We start from the raw sequence: 17354 nt of genomic DNA, 5'->3' as shown, positions 1-17354 counted from the left end.
CCAGCCCCACCCCAATATCCCCCTTCACTGGGAAGCCCGTGCAATTATGTTTAGGAAATATCCAGTCTATACAGCTCCAAGACCATCTTTCTGCACTCCAGTTTTGCCCTCAGACTATTTTCTCTGCTTTATCCTTCCTGTTCCTTTCCCCTCTATCTGCCTTCCAGAAATCTGAATCTAGTGAAGGAAAAAAACAAAGAGAACTTTCCTCCCACCCAAACCAGTGACTTCAGAACAGGACGAAATCCGAAATCCAAGGACACTGACCTTAGTAAGATGCAGCTTGTCGATCCAACAGATATGCTAGGTGGCCTAGTTCTAAAACAGCATCCATTTCTGCTTGTGTAGTCTCACAGATTTAGATACTTCCAGAGGTAAGCCTTGTCCTGTGCATAATGGCCTCTGAAATTCACAAAAATCACCTGCCTCTTGCAATCCGCTAATGTGTTCACGTATCACAATATTCATCATCATCATCATCAATCGTATTTATTGAGTGCTTACTATGTGCAGAGCACTGTACTAAGCGCTTGGGAAGTACAAATTGGCAACATATAGAGACAGTCCCTACCCAACAGTGGACTCACAGTCTAAAAGGGGGAGACAGAGAACAAAACCAAATATACTAACAAAACAAAATAAATAGAATAGCTATGTACAAGTAAAAGCTCAAGGAGGTGAGCTCTCAGTAGGGCCTTGAAGGGAGGAAGAGAGCTAGCTTGGCGGATGGGCAGAGGGAGGGCATTCCGGGTCCGGGGGATGACGTGGGCCGGGGGTCGATGGCGGGACAGGCGAGAACGAGGTACAGTGAGGAGATTAGCGGCAGAGGAGCGGAGAGTGCAGGCTGGGCTGGAGAAGGAGAGAAGGGAGGTGAGGTAGGAGGGGGTGAGGTGATGGAGAGCCTTGAAGCCGAGGGTGAGGAGTTTCTGCCTGATGCGCAGATTGGTAGCCACTGGAGATTTTTGAGGAGGGGAGTAATATGCCCAGAGCGTTTCTGGACAAAGACAATCCGAGCAGCAGCATGAAGGATGGATTGAAGTGGGGAGAGACACGAGGATGGGAGATCAGAGGGGAGGCTGATGCAGTAGTCCAGATAGGATAGGATGAGAGCTTGAATGAGCAGGGTAGCAGTTTGGATGGAGAGGAAAGGGCGGATCTTGGCAATGTTGCGGAGCTGAGACCGGCAGGTTTTGGTGACGGCTTGGATGTGAGGGGTGAAGGAGAGAGCGGAGTCGAGGATGACACCAAGGTTGTGGGCTTGTGAGACGGGAAGGATGGTAGTGCCATCTACAGAGATGGGAAAGTCAGGGAGAGGGCAGGGTTTGGGAGGGAAGACAAGGAGTTCAGTCTTGGACATGTTGAGCTTTAGGTGGCGGGCAGATATCCAGATGGAGATGTCCTGAAGGCAGGAGGAGATGCGAGCCTGGAGGGAGGGGGAGAGAGCAGGGGCAGAGATGTAGATCTGGGTGTCATCAGTTTAGAGGTGATAGTTGAAGCCGTGGGAGCGAATGAGGTCACCAAGGGAGTGTGTGTAGATCTAGAACAGAAGGGGACCAAGCAGTGAACCTTGGGGAACCCCCACAGAAAGGGGATGGGAGGGGGAGGAGGAGCCTGCAAAAGAAACTGAGAATGAATGGCCGGAGAGATAAGAGGAGAACCAGGAGAGGACGGAGTCTGTGAGGCCAAGGTCAGATAGCATGTTGAGGAGAAGGGGGTGGTCCGCAGTGTCGAAGGCAGCTGAGAGGTCGAGGAGGATTAGGACAGAGTATGAGCCGTTGGATTTGGCAAGCAGGAGGTCATTGGTGACCTTTGAGAGGGAAGTATTCATATTGGCGGATGGGCAGAGGGAGGGCATTCCAGGCCCAGGGGATGACGTGGGCCGGGGGTCGATGGCGGGACAGGCGAGAACGAGGTACGGTGAGGAGATTAGCGGTGGAGGAGCGGAGGGTGCGGGCTGGGCTGAAGAAGGAGAGAAGGGAGGTGAGGTGGGAGGGGGCGAGGTGATGGAGAGCCTTGAAGCCCAGGGTGAGGAGTTCAATATTCAATATTCAATGAATATTCAATATTCATAGCCAGGAAGATATTGCTCAAATTGAATTTAAACCAGGCAAATTTAACCCATTCCCCCTTGTTCCTTCTCTTGCACAACAACTTTCTGTGGATTCCTTTTCAATAAAATAGCTGTAGCTTATTTGCCTCTAAAGATAACTTTTATATGTGTTGATTGCGTAGAGAAGAAATAGCTTTCAGCTAAATGAAAGCAACTACTATTCCATTTATTATCATTATTATTATTAATCATATTTATTGAGTGCTTACTGTGTGCAAAGCACTGTACTAAGCGCTTGAGAGAGTACAATATAATGTCAAACACATTCCCTGCCCACAATGAACTCACATGTGTGTCACATATCCAGTTAAATGCAATATTAGGAAAGTAATCTGTGCGCTTTTTCTCTAGAAGATGTGAATGGGTAGATTAGAAAAATATTTTTAAATTTCATATCACCCATAGGAACAAGGAACTTATATTTGTGTATTTTATAGTTTTGGGAAAAGAAAACATTTTTATAGTGCCCATAAGAAGTCAATTTTTGTTTTAAATTCTCATTTCCGTACAATATTCTTTTTTGCACTAGGTTTTTATACATTGCCTGGAACAATTGAGTACCAAACCCGATGGTGATATAGATACTACCCAATAAGTAAAATAAAAGTGCATTCTTTAAACTATTAGAGGATGAATCCAATTTCAAATAGCATATTTTGTCTTAATTGTGTTTACTGAGTGCTTACTGTGTGCAGAGTACTGTAATTCATTCAATCTTATTTATTGAGTGCTTACTGTGTGCAGAGCATTGTACTAAGCACTTGGGAAGTACAAGTTGGCAACATATAGAGACAGTCCCTACCCAACAGCAGGCTCACAGTCTAGAAGGGGGAGACAGACAACAAAACAAAACATATTAACAAAATAAAATGAGTAGAATGAATATGTACAAATAAAATAAATACATGGAGTAATAAATATGTGCAAATATATATACATATATATAGGTGCTGTGGGGAGGGGAAGGAGGTAAGATGGGGGGATGGGGACAGGGAGGAGCAGGAGAGGAAGGAGAGGGCTCAGTCTGGGAAGGCCTCCTGGAGGAGGTGAGCTCTCAGTAGGGCTTTGAAGGAAGGAAGAGAGCTAGCTTGATGGATGTGCAGAGGGAGGGCGTTCCCGGCCAAGGGGATGACTTGGGCCGGGGGTCGATGGCGGGACAGGCAAGAACGAGGCACAGTGAGGAGATTAGCGGCAGAGGAGCAGATGGTGTGGACTGGGCTGTAGAAGGAGAGAAGGGAGGTGAGGTAGGAGGGGGCGAGATGATGGAGAGCCTTCAAGCCGAGGGTGAGGAGTTTTTGCCTGATGCGTAGGTTGAATGGTAGCCACTGGAGATTTTTAAGGAGGGGAGTAACATGTCCAGAGCATTTCTGGACAAAGACAATCCGGGCAGTGGCATGAAGTATGGATTGAAGTGGGGAGAGACACGAGGATGGGAGATCAGAGAGAAGGCTGATGCAGTAGTCCAGACAGGATAGGATGAGAGCTTGAACGAGCAGGGTAGCAGTTTGGATAGAGAGGAAAGGGCGGATCTTGGCAATGTTGTGGAGGTGAGACCGGCAGGGTTTGGTGATGGATTGGATGTGAGGGGTGAACGAGAGAGCAGAGTCGAGGATGACACCAAGGTTGCAGGCTTGTGAGATGGGAAGGATGGAAGTGCCGTTAACAGTGATGGGAAAGTCAGGGAGAGGGCAGGGTTTGGGATGGAAGATAAGGAGTTCAGTCTTGGACATGTTGAGTTTTAGATGGCAGGCAGACATCCAGATGTAGTTGTCCTGAAGGCAGGAGGAGATCCGAGCCTGGAGGGAGGGAGAGAGAGCAGGGGCAGAGATGTAGACTTGGGTGTCATCAGCGTAGAGATGATAGTTGAAGCTGTGGGAGAGAATGAGATCACCAAGGGAGTGAGTGTAGATAGAGAACAGAAGGGGTCCAAGAACTGACCCTTGAGGAACCCCTACAGTTAGGGGATGGGAGGTGGAGGAGGAGCCCACAAAAGAGACTGAGAATGAACGGCTGGAGAAATAGGAGGAGAACCAGAAGAGGACAGAGTCTGTGAAGCCAAGGTTGGATAGCATGTTGAGAAGAAGGGGGTGGTCCACAGTGTGGAAGGCAGCTGAGAGGTCGAGGAGGATTAGGATAGAGTAGGAGACGTTGGATTTGGCAAGCAGGAGGTCATTGGTGACCCTTGAGAGGGCATTTTCCATGGAATGTAGGGGACAGAAGCCAGATTGGACGGGGTTGAGGAGAGAATTGGCGTTGAGGAATTCGAGGCAGCGCGTGCGTGTAGATGACTTGTTCAAGGAGTTTGGAAAAGAATGGTAGGAAGGAGATAGGGCGATAACTAGAAGGGGAGGTGGGGTCAAGAGAGGGGTTTTTTTTTTAGTATGGGAGAGACGTGGGCATGTTTAAAGGCAGAGGGGAAGGAACCAGTGGAGAGTGAGCTGTTGAAGATGCAAGTTGAGGAGGGGAGAAGGGACAGAGTGAGAGATTTCATAAGATGAGAGAGAATAGGGTCAGAAGCACAGGTGGCTGGAGTAGCACTTGAAAGGATGGTAGGAGCTCTGAGGATACTCCTGGGTAGGATGGGAGAGTAGCGGAGAGTGTTGAGAGCCAGGGTGCTGGAAAAAGTGGGGAGTGACTTTGGGGAGCTCAGATGTGATCGATTTAATTTTATTAATGAAGTAGGAGGCCAGATCGTTGGGGGTGAGGGAAGGAGGAGGAGGAGGAACCAGGGGCCTGAGAAGGGAGTTAAATGTATGGAAGAGCTGATGGGGATGATGGGCATGGGTGTCAATAAGGGAGGAGAAATAGTTTTGTCTGGCAGAGGAGAGGGCAGAGTTAAGGCAGGAAAGGATTAACTTGAAGTGAACGAAGTTGGCATGTTGTTTAGACTTTCGCCAGCAGCGTTCAGCAGCTTGAGCATAAGAGCGAAGGAGGCGGACAGTGGCAATGATTCAGGGCTGTGGGTTAGTGGTATGAGAGCAGAACAGGGAAAGGGGAGCGAGGGAGTAGAGCTGAGTAGAGAGGGTAGAGTTGAGAGCAGTAATCTGATCATCAAGATTGGGTAGGGGGGAAAGGGAGGCAAGGTGGGGTGTGAGGTGCTCAGAAAGATGGATGGGGTCAAGAGAGCCGAGGTCTCTGTGAGGAAGTAATATAGGTTTACAGGGGAGAGTAATGTGAGTGAGGAGGCAGGTGAGACGATTATGATCAGAGAGAGGGATTTCAGAGTTGTTGAGGGTGGAGACAGTGCAGTGGTAGGAGATGATGAGGTCGAGGGTGTGACCAAGTTGGTGAGTGGGCGAGGTGGGGTGGAGCAAGAGGTTGGCAGTGTCAAGGAGAGATAGAAGGCGGGCGGCACAGGAGTCATCAGGGATATATCCATGTGGATGTTGAAGTCTCCAAGAATCAGGGTGGGCATGGAAAAGGTGAGAAGGAAGGTGAGGAAGGGGTCAAAATCGTTAAAGATGTTGGAAGTGGGGCCGGGGGGCGGCGGTAGATGATGGCCTCAAGAATCTGGAGGGGGTGGTAGAGGTGAATAATGTGGGCTTCAAAGGAAAAGTAGGAAAGGGAAGGGGGAGGAGGGATAGTGCGAAAGCGACATTGGGGAGCAAGAAAGAAACCAACACCTCTTCCTTTTCCTGTGAGTCTGGGCGAGTGGCCTCCACTGGAGAGGGCACCAGAAGAGACCATGTCGTCCGGAGACAGCCATATTTCAGTTAGGGCGAGGAGGAGTAGAGATCTGGAAAGGAATAGGTCCAGGATGAAAGGGAGCTTACTTATAATGGAGTGGGGGTTCCAGAGGCCAGAGCTGTGGTGGGAGGGGAGGGAAGGGAAAGGGTGCGAGGGGTGGGGAGGGTTTGGATTGGGATGAGTTGGCAGGGGCCTAGGTGGGGAGAGTGGGAAGAGGGGTGGCGCTGGGAAAGGAGAACTGGGATGGGTTGGGGCTGGGGAGGAGGGGAGGGAGGGGGCTGGGAGGGAAGAGTTGAGGGTTGGCGCTGGTACAGAGGGATCCTGGGTAGGAGGTGAGGGGGAGTTGTGGGCGGGGGGGGGGAAGGGAGGGAAAATTATGTGTGGGAGAGGGGAAGGGGAAGGTGAGGAATGGGAATGGCAGTTGGGAGCAAGGGAATTGATCATGGTGAGGTCAGCAGGGTAAATGACAGCACAGCGGGAGGTTAACAATTGAAATGCAGAAGCGATAAAACAGTAGCAATGATATAAGTAGGCGATGGCATCACAGAGGGTAGTTAACGATTAACATGCTATGGCAATAATAAAATACGCAGATAGCGAGACAGAGAGCAGATACAAACTATTACGGTTCTGGAGTAGGGTGGAACTGTTAAGGGGGGTCAGGGAGTGGAGATACCTGGGGAGAGGAGTGAACAGCCAAATAGCATGGGACGGCTGAGTAGGTGCGAATGAGGTTGTCATTAATGTAACTTGGTAATAACAAGGGCCTTTTTCCCAGGGGAGGGGATGCCGGGTGTGGGGGAAGAATCAGTCAGGTCCAGACCATGAAGGAGGGTACTGGGGGGCTCTTTAATGATGGTGGCTTAATTGGTGGTGGGAGGGTGTGGGGGGTGAAAACAGGGGGCGTCTATGGCGGCTTTCTGGGGAGAGGATCCTTCTGGGAGCAGTGGGGGCCACGCGGTGTGATGGCGAGCGGGCCTCTCGGGAATGGAGTCCCGGGCGTCTGTGGCGGCGCTCTGAGGAGAGGATCCTAATGGGATTAGTGGGGGCCTCTCGAAAGAGGGCAACCAAGTTTCAATAAATATAAAATGTCCAATGCATCCCAAACCAGTATTAATCCCAGACTTTGGAACAGGTGGAGCCGGGATTAGACCCCATGACCTCCTGATTTACTGGCCAATGCTCTATGCACTGCACCATGCTGCTTCCAACCAAATTGCTCTTGCAGTAATTTTCAGCTCACCATATTGGAAACATCTAAAGGGAATGCATTTTAAAAATCTAGTTGTGTTCAATAGCAAGTGGCCCATTCTCTGTTCGTACAATCCAAACTCTGAAAAGCAAACAGCTTGGATGACCTTTAGAAGATGCTGTAGTTGAGTGTCATTTCCAGGTCAGGTCTGCAAGAGGCATAAACTCAGCCTACTGAGCCGTACTTGATCATTTATAAAGCACAGAACTGAGGGTTCTAAATAATGTCTTAACTCAAGGACGCAGTGACTAGATTGGAGGTCCTTATACATAGTTGATTCCCGAAAAACTGTCTGAACTTGCAAAATTGTAATTTGGAGCCCATTTTCTCATAAGAACAATGTTATAAGTGGGGAGATTAGTTCTTGAACCTAGGTCAGTTACCCCATTTTTACACGTTATCCAGAATTGTGTACTCAATTATAGATGAGTAATGTAGCTCTATTAATATATTAATATTGTCAGAGATTTCATGATAAGGTAACCAACTTACACTTAATCAGAACTAAGATGTCTCTCGTTGACACCAACTGGTGATCAAGGTATTCCCCAGATCCCTTGCCTCTCCCATTCCCTCCCCCTATTCTCTTTGAAGTGTTCCCTTCCCATCACACATTTTAAAATTTTTTTCAGCAATTCTCTGTAGTTCCCATGCATACTTTTAACACCTACATCACCAGTGCCGTTAAAGGGGCTAGTGTGGCAAAATCAAACCAATACGTTGTGAAGCTGAAACAAGATGTTAACTTAGAAACATTATTAAGTGTTGTCCAGCATAACTTGAAGTATGCTAAATCAAGGACTTCCATCTAAGTATGAGGGGAAATGTAGTAAGCCCAAAATCACTGCTCTGCACTGCTTTGTTATTTTGATTAAACCAAAAATGTAAGGAATGCAATCCTGAACTTCAAACAAAATGAATAGCTGTGTCCTATGTGTTAAATGTTCTAATGGCCTTCCTGTAGACAGTGTTTTAATCCTTTTCCTCATAAGGATCTAACCTAAGCAGAGATGCAGCATGGCTTAGTGGCAAGATCCCGGGCTTGGAAGTCAGAGGTTGTGGGTTCTAATCCTGCCTCCACCACTTGTCAGCTGTGTGACATTGGGTGAGTCACTTAACCTCTCTGTACCTCAGTTACCTCATCTGTAAAATGGGGATTAAGACTGGGACCCCCCCACCGTGGGACAACATGATTAACTTGTATATACCCTAGTACTTAAAATAGTTCTTTGCACATAGTAAGCACATAACAAAAACCATCATTATTATTATTATCTTTAACAAGCTGTTTTGCACATAAATAATTTACAATGAAAATATTAATGTAGAAATATTAAATTTATCAGTATTCAGAGTACTATTCAGATCATTTGCAGTTGATTTCATAACAGTGTCTTTTGATGGAGTTAGGTGTAATAAATCATCTTCAAGATGGCCATCAGGAATTTCAGACTTTATATATGTGGATTTGGGTTATTAATACTTCTACCATACAGCTATTTTTCAGGAGATAGTTTGAGATAAATTAGATCAAATAACCAAACACACACCATTTTTGCTTCACCATTAAGTAAATTTTAAAAATAAACTTGTCTCTCATGTTTGTTTTCATTTTCAGCCTTATACTTGATGTTTCTTCTCCCGACTTATTTGGAAGTATCCATGAAGATTTCACTTTATCTTCAATAAGTGGGAATTTAAATGGAAAGTAAATTATGCCTATAATTCAAAACCATTAATTCCAAAAAAAGTAGGAAAATAAATAAGAATGTCTACAAGTGACATTTTTTGGGGGGGATTTTTGGTATAACCCTCAGAGTTGTAGTAAAAATAAATTGTTGATTTTTTGTTATCTTTAGGTTTACTAAATTTTTTATTTGTACTGTTACAAAATTTGTACTGTTCTCATGATATCTCTCGCTCCATCCCTTCTCCCCTCCTCAACTTCCATCTTCAACCGCTCACTCTCCACTGGTTCCTTCCCCTCTGCCTTCAAACATGCCCATGTCTCTCCCATCCTAAAAAAACCCTCTCTTGACCCCACCTCACCTTCTAGTTATCGCCCCATATCCCTCCTACCATTCCCATCCAAACTCCTTGAACGAGTTGTCTACACGCGCTGCCTCGAATTCCTCAACACCAACTCTCTCCTCGACCCCCTCCAGTCTGGCTTCCGTCACCTACATTCCACGGAAACTGCCCTCTCAAAGGTCACCAATGACCTCCTGCCTTTGACACTGTGGACCACCCACTTCTCCTCAACACGCTATCTGACATTGGCTTCACAGACTCCGTCCTCTCCTGGTACTCCTCTTATCTCTCCGGTCGTTCTTTCTCAGTCTCTTTTGCAGGCTCCTCCTCCCCCTCCCAGCCTCTTACTGTGGGGGTTCCCCAAGGTTCAGTGCTTGGTCCCCTTCTGTTCTCCATCTACACGCACTCCCTTGGTGACCTCATTCACTCCCACGGCTTCAACTATCATCTCTACGCTGATGACACCCAGATCTACATCTCTGCCCCTGCTCTCTCCCCCTCTCTCCAGGCTCGCATCTCCTCCTGCCTTCAGGACATCTCCATCTGGATGTCTGTCCGCCACCTAAAGCTCAACACGTTGAAGACTGAACTCCTTGTCTTCCCTCCCAAATCTTGTCCTCTCCCTGACTTTCCCATCCCTGTTGACGACACTACCATCCTTCCCGTCTCACAAGCCCGCAACCTTGGTGTCATCCTGGACTCGGCTCTCTCATTCACCCCTCACATCCAAGCCGTCACCAAAACCTGCCGGTCTCAGCTCCGCAACATTGCCAAGATCCACCCTTTCCTCTCCATCCGTACAGCTACGCTGCTCATTCAAGCTCTCATCCTATCCTGTCTGGACTACTGCATCAGCCTTCTCTCTGATCTCCCATCCTCGTGTCTCTCTCTACTTCAATCCATACTTCATGCTGCTGCCCGGATTATCTTTGTCCAGAAACACTCTGGGCACATTACTCCCCTCCTCAAAAATCTCCAGTGGCTACCAATCAATCTGCGCATCAGGCAGAAACTCCTCACCCTGGGCTTCAAGGCTCTCCATCACCTCGCCCCCTCCTACCTCACCTCCCTTCTCTCCTTCTCCAGCCCAGCCTGCACCCTCCGCTTCTCTGCCGCTAATCTCCTCATCGTACCTCCTTCTCTCCTGTCCCGCCATCGACCCCCGGCCCACGTCATCCCCCGGGCCTGGAATGCCCTCCCTCTGCCCATCCGCCAAGCTAGCTTTCTTCCTCCCTTCAAGGCCCTGCTGAGAGCTCACCTCCTCCAGGAGGCCTTCCCAGACTGAGCCCCTTCCTTCCTCTCCCCCTCGTCCCCTTCTCCATCCCCTCCATCTTGCCTCCTTCCCTTCCCCCCAGCACCTGTATATATGTATATATGTGTGTACATATTTATTACCCTATTTATTTATTTATTCTACTTGTACATATCTATTCTATTTATTTTATTTTGTTAGTATGTTTGGTTTTGTTCTCTGTCTCCCCCTTTTAGACTGTGAGCCCACTGTTGGGTAGGGACTGTCTCTATATGTTGCCAATTTGTACTTCCCAAGCGCTTAGTACAGTGCTCTGCACGTAGTAAGCGCTCAATAAATACGATTGATGATGATGATGATGATTACAAAAACTTCAATAATAATGATATATTGAATTTTTGGTACACTTCTGTAGAGTTCAAATTACCCTACATTTTTTTTTCACATCATCAGGATGGTTGGAAGCAAATATTAGTATCTCTGAATCTTTAAATATACCTAGGGTTTTAGGGGTATATTTAAATATACCTAGGGTTATAGAGGTAGGTTCAATTGTACTGTGTATGGATAGTTGTTGTCCATTGGGTTTGAAACTTTGTTCCTGGCCTCAAGATATTTTCTATGATTCGTGATGTGACTGGAAAGATCAGTGTGCAATTAGCAATCTCTTCCATGCATACACTCAGAGTAATGTCATTCTCTGCAGATATTTGCTGCTTCCTATTTTTGGCAACTATTTTTATTCCAGCTCTTGGTGAACCTGATTGTGATCGAGAAAAGGAAGGCATCTCTCTCTTTGCTTTGTGTCAGGTTTGCCAGTCTGCCACTATTATCACCTAACAGTTAATTTATTGTTGCTATTGCGTTTGGCTTAAATTTGTGACTAACCTTGTCTTTAAAATGTCTCTCTGCTCTGCATGCTTTTGAATGACCTATTGTCAATAGTAACCAATTAATGGTATTTATTGAACATGTACTGTGTGTCGAACACTGTATTAAGTGCTTGGAAGTGTGCAATACAACAGTGTTGGTAGACACAGTCTTCAAGGATGTTACAATGTAGTGAAGCAGACATTTAAATAAATTACAGATAGAAGAAGCAGCAGAGTTCTCGATATATACTTAAAAACATAAATGGGTTGTGGGTGTCATATCAAAGAGCTTAAGGGGCACAGACCCAAGCGTGTGGGTAGTGCATTCATTTATTCAGTGGTATTTATTGAGCAAAGTACTCTGAGCAAAGCACTGTACTAATCACTCAGGAGAGTACAATATAACAACAAACAGACACGTTCCTGCCCACAATGAGCTCACAGTCCAGAGATCAGAAGGGAGGGTGAATAAGGTGAACCCTAGTGGGAAATCAAGGAATGGTCTTCCAACAGTGCAGATGTATCTGGATGCAGAGTTAGAAGTGAAGGTCATGGAAATGCAATCAGCATCAGTCAAGGCCTGAATTTCATAATTCAATGTTTCTCTAATGTTGGGTTCACCATGAACGTACACTGTTCATTGTAAAAGGACGATTGTTAGTAATTGCCTGAGTGTTATGCTGTTGCCCACTCTCGTCATATATTCTGCCCAGTAAAGCTGTGTTGAGATACTCTGCCCACACTAAGCACTCAGTAAATACAATTGATTGATTTTTTTGTTCTGAGAATAACTGCTTTCTAGGGCCTCAACCATCAGACAGTTGTCTTGTCTTACCATTTAATGATGTTCATAGCAATGATAATGAAACTGCTTTACAAGCCAAGATTCTTGTAGTAATTCTAGGTTTCACAATTATATAGTAGATTGGACAGTGATGTGATGATGTGATAGTCTCCTGCAAATCAATCAATCAACTGCATTTGAATGTATACTGTGTGGAGAACACCGTGTTAAGCACTTGGTAAAGTACAGGATAACAGAGTAGGTAGACACATTCCTGGCCCACAGAAAATGTACAGTCCAGAAGGGGAGACAGACATTAATATAAATAAATTACAGACTTGTTCGTAAATGGTGTGGAGCTGAGGAAGGGGTGAATAAAGTGTGTGAATTCAAGTGCAAGGATGATGCAAAAAGGAGTAAAAGAGAAAATGAGGGCTTAGTCGGGGAAGGCCTCTTGGAGATGATGTGCCTTCAGTAAGGCTTTGAAGGTGGCCTTCGTCCGCTCACTAGGATGTCAGACCCGAAAACCTGTGAAAATAAATCGATTAAAGTGTTCGTGGTTTAACAGCATACTGACACTCTCTCATGCCTGCCAGTCATGTTCCTACAGTAAGTGAGTAAGTGGCCAGAGATTCATCTCATTATAGAATGTACCCAGAAATTTTATGAACAAAGCCCAGTTACAAAGTGACTACATCAGAGTTCTGATTTTGTGCAGGAGTGCTGTAAATTAGAAGATCAATGCCTAGGTAGATACCTGGCAGCTGTCTTAATGGCCACTGTAGTCTTCACTGCCGCACCATTTTCAGGGTTTCAGGATTCCTGGAGTCATTTTAATAATAATGATGATGGATGCAGTGGGTCTTCTTGAAGGGACTTTGGCAAAATCTCACGATCCAATGGGAGATAATTGTGGAGTTGGGTTTGTTCTTGCGGAGCTTGGAAATAAAGATCAGATGGAATCTGGAAAATTGGTAGGGTTTGTGGAAGATTTTTCTGTTCTGTAGCCTTGGAATTTTTGTAGTGGTTTTGTTTTCATCACTTTTGATTGCAATGAAAGTGCTAAGGAGGTGACATGAAAATACTTAACTGGTATGACATAAAAGCTGAAGGCTTTGTCTTCACTTTGTCACCTCTCTTTATACAGGTGGTACAGCTTTTATTACTGAACTAATTCAGGTCTTCTGTATTGGGTACATATGGAAAAATTAGACAAAAGTGAAATGGGGAAATGTTTTCCTGGAAAATGATCCCTCCCATGTTTTTAGTCAAGGTAATCTTAAATGAAGGTACTTTACTAGTCATAGTTATTTCAGAGAATGTTTTCACATGATAGGGCCATAAGAAAAAAGTACTCTGGGTGAATCATGGTAGCAATATTAACTCAATTCTCAGAGTTTTATTTACAGAAGTGTTTCTTCTGAAATGTAGTGTGATATTTTATTTATTAGCATTTGGATTAAATGATTATAATGGAGATGGAGAAGGGGAAACAGCATGGCAACAGCATCTAACAGTGGTTAGCACACGGGCCTGGGAGTCAGAAGGACCTCGGTTCTTATCCCTGCTCTGCCATTTTCATTCTATCATTCAGTCATATTTATTGAGCACGTGCTGTGTGCCAAGCACTGTACTAAGCTCTCACACTTCTCTGCTGTGTGACCTTGGGCAAATCATTTCACTTCTCTGGGTCTCAGTTACCTCATTTATAACATGGAGATTGAGACTGTGAGCCCCATGTGGGACAGGGATTACATCCAACCTGATTAGCTTGTATCCACCCCAGCGCTTAGAACAGTGCCAGGCACATAGTAAATGCCTAACAAATACCATTTTTAAAAAATGGTGTTTATGGGGGATAGAGCATTGGACTAGTCCCAGGAACCCTAGTATTGATCGACACACAGCTTTTCTGCCTACCATCCTTGCTTTCTCCCACTGCTGCCCTGGATGATTTTTAGGGGAGTCTTCAGAATCTAAGTGGGTTACCCAAAGGATGAAAGCACAGAACTCACTTTACCAGCACAGTCACAACCTCTCTCCCACCTTCTCTTCCCTCTCCCCTACCAGATAGTGCATTATTTACCTTTAGTGAATTTTAGGGTTTTAAAAAATCTGATGTTTAGGATTATTTAGATGATAAGTAATGTCATTAAAGATTATTCATTATTGCATTTGCTTTGTTCAGGACCTAGTCTGCATTTTGGTTTATGCTTCCTGATGTCATGAATAAGTATAAGTAATCAATCAGTCAGTCCCTCCCACTTAGTCCATGTGGGACAGGAACTGTGTCTTTTCAGGTTATTTTATATCAACCCCAATGCTTGGTTCAGTGCTTGGCACATAGTAAGTGCTTAATAAATACAGTTATCATCACCATCTTCTCTAAAAAAGTCACCCAATTCTAAGAGCTACATGGTGTAGTGGAAAGAGCACGGGCTTGGGAGTCAGAGGTCTTTGATTCTAATCCCACCTCTGTCACTTGTCAGCTGTGTGACTTTAGGCAAGTCACTTCACTTCTCTGTGCCTCAGTTACCTTATCTGTCAAATGGGGATTGACTGTGAGCCCCACATGGGACAACCTGATTATCATGTATCTATCTACTCCAGCACTTAGAACAGTGCTTGGCACCTAGTAAATACTCAACAGATACCATTGTTATTATTATTATTGTTCTGCTGTGGTGCTTCAGCTTTCTATAGTTATGGCAGTTCAGCTGGGGCTTGGCTTCATTGTACCTTTAAAACCTTTCTTTGGCCTCCCCATGTTTGAGGTTTTGTCATTTCAGCTCACCATACAACGGACTGTTTGGGTATTCTATTAGCATCTATTTTCCTTCCATATCCCAGCTCGTTGTGGAGAGGGAATGTGTCTATTGTTATTTTATACTATCCTAAGCTCTTAGTACAGTGCTCTGCACACAGTAAGCACTCAGTAAATACAATTGAATGAGATGTGATGTAATGAGCATTGCTTTAATGCTGATGGACTGCCCGCATTCCAAAACACCTTTGAACGCTCTTACTAATTCATTGGACAGTATGCTTGATGTTCATTCATTAAATCGTGACAGACATGTGTATCCATTTGGATTAAACCATACCATCCATGACTTTCCCTTTGAAACCCAATTGGCAGGTTTTTACATGTCAATATGTGTCATTTACCCAATACGAGTACCAAATTTTTAAAACAATGCAATGGAATTCTGCAGTTCTATGATTCAAGGAAATTTATGAATAAATGAACATTGTTTTCTCTTAATCTTTGCTACTGTATGTCATTCCATTAAAAATAAACCTTTTTTGTTTTAGGTGCAATGACTTTTGATTGTTTTAAGTAACTGCAGTTATCTGGAACGCCATACCTTCTTAAATGTAGCTGAACATTTTGAGAAACATAGCTTTCAAGGAATTAAAAAAATAACAGATGAATGAAATAATTACTGAAAAAATGTCAATCCATTGCTTTAATGAACATTTTAATGTCAGGTGTTAAATGCCACCATCAGTTCCCCAAAAGAATGGTTAAACAATCTCCTATTGAAACTTTTGCAGTTTAGAAAGTCACACTCACTTATGAGTGCTTGTTTTATAATTCTTAGGAGGGTAGAATAGGAAAAATTAAGTAACTTTGTCCTTGGGCAAAGAGTTATCAGATTTCTAGGTAAAACTCTAAGTGCTTTTTTTTGTCAGTGCAGTGTTCTCAATGCAAAGAGTGGGAGATCCTAATCGCAGTAAAACTTACTATCTCTGAATGTACTCTTGTTAACTTGCAACTGCTGGATCTCCTTTGTGAACTAGATCAGGGATTTTTTTTCTTCAAAGAATGAAAATGTCAAAGTAGGCGGCATTACATGTCTTGTTTTCCTGTCTTTTCATAAAAATTAATCATTCTAATGAGAAAATCTGTGACTTAGGGCCTTCAGGGATGAATGCCTAGTTTATTTCCAGAAATTTTGGTTGTCTGCAGGTAAAGGGTTATCCCTTCCAGGAGAGTAAATATTTTTCTCTCCGACAGTGGTATAGCATTTTTCAACAAACTTTAAAATGATATCTGAATTTTAGGAGTACATATGGTCTGAAATATCACTCAGCTCAGATGAGTTGGTTATAATGGAAGTGAAGTGTGATTTTTGGTCAGGCTACTGGGACAGGCTAACTTCCTAAATGGTTTTGCCTAAATAATGTCACCTCCCTTCCTCCTCACATCTTCACCAACTTTACCAGAGAGGTGTCTACTTTTCCAGCCCATGCTGTTGTGTCTGTCATGACAAAGTGTCGGCATTTCTAGAACAAGATCTAAGACAAGAAAACAAAAAGAAGGATTAGGTCCTTCTGGCCTCTGACAACTAACACCAAGCCTCAGGAATGCAGCCCCCTACTAGATTGCTTCCTGTTATTGTTCCTTAGCTGCTTCAGTACATATTCATGCCTGGGGAAAAGAGGCTCTAAATGATGGGATCCAGGCAGGCCCTAGCATTCTAAACCTGTGAGATGGACCCACTAAAGTAGGTCCACTGACAGTACACCTCTGATTGGCACTTAAGGAATGGATAGTAGTTGAAAGAAAGAAGCAGCATGGCCTAGTGGAAGGAACCCAAGCCTGAGAGTCAGAGGCCCTGGGTTCTAATCCCAGCTCCACCACTTGTTTGCCATGTGACCTTGGGCAAGTCACTTCACTTCTCTGTGCCTCAGGTACCTCATCTGTAAAATGAGGATTGACTCCTCCCTCCAATTTAGACTGTGAACCCCATATACTGTGCCCAACCTGATAAACTTCTATCTACCCCAGCGCTTAGTACAATTTGTGGTACAAAGCAAGGGCTGGACAAGTACTGTAAACCAAAAAAAAAAAAAAGATTTTATTTTCATCCCATTACACCCATCCTACAACTTCAAAATGCGTGTTCAGATATGGAGACAAATTAACTTTTAAAAGTAGAAATATAAATTAATGCTTCCTTTTAAGTAGAACAGGGCTATCCGTGTCTTCTTCATGTTAAATATGAACTAAAATCCTTGAACATATCTGAAGGTGAAACTGAACTAATTGCTTACATTAGTCCAGCCGAATAGTGCTAGGCTTGTCAGAACACTAACTATTTTTGATAGGGGGAAACCCAGTGGCCACAGTTTGTAAATTGTTCTTAAACCATTTATTAGACCGAGACCAAGAACATATGATGTTCATGATGTAATCAAACAATTTCATGGAGGTGTTTTGCATATCTAAAAATCCTGTTTTGTATTGCCAAGCTGCAGCTGCCTTGAAATAATTCTGCTTTATAACAATTCTCAGAACTTTAAGCTACTACATGATCTAACACTTCCTTCTACATCTGTGTAGAAGTCCTTTTTTTTTG

The 17354-nt window shown here is 44.4% G+C and overlaps 1 protein-coding gene across 1 annotated transcript in view; it reads left to right on the top strand.

Moving 5' to 3' along the window:
- EXOC2 (exocyst complex component 2) overlaps nucleotides 1–17354 on the top strand; it is a 254838-nt gene that overhangs the window by 156977 nt on the left and 80507 nt on the right. Inside the window, 3 exon segments of the mRNA XM_038768085.1 lie at nucleotides 2640–2701; nucleotides 8668–8744; nucleotides 15314–15416. Of these exon segments, the coding sequence (XP_038624013.1) occupies nucleotides 2640–2701; nucleotides 8668–8744; nucleotides 15314–15416 (242 nt within the window).

Source organism: Tachyglossus aculeatus, chromosome Y2 (genome assembly GCF_015852505.1).
Source record: "Tachyglossus aculeatus isolate mTacAcu1 chromosome Y2, mTacAcu1.pri, whole genome shotgun sequence".
Lineage (NCBI taxonomy): Eukaryota > Metazoa > Chordata > Mammalia > Monotremata > Tachyglossidae > Tachyglossus > Tachyglossus aculeatus.
Note: the sequence above shows the minus strand (reverse complement) of the source record. Positions and strands in the feature narration are given on the sequence as shown.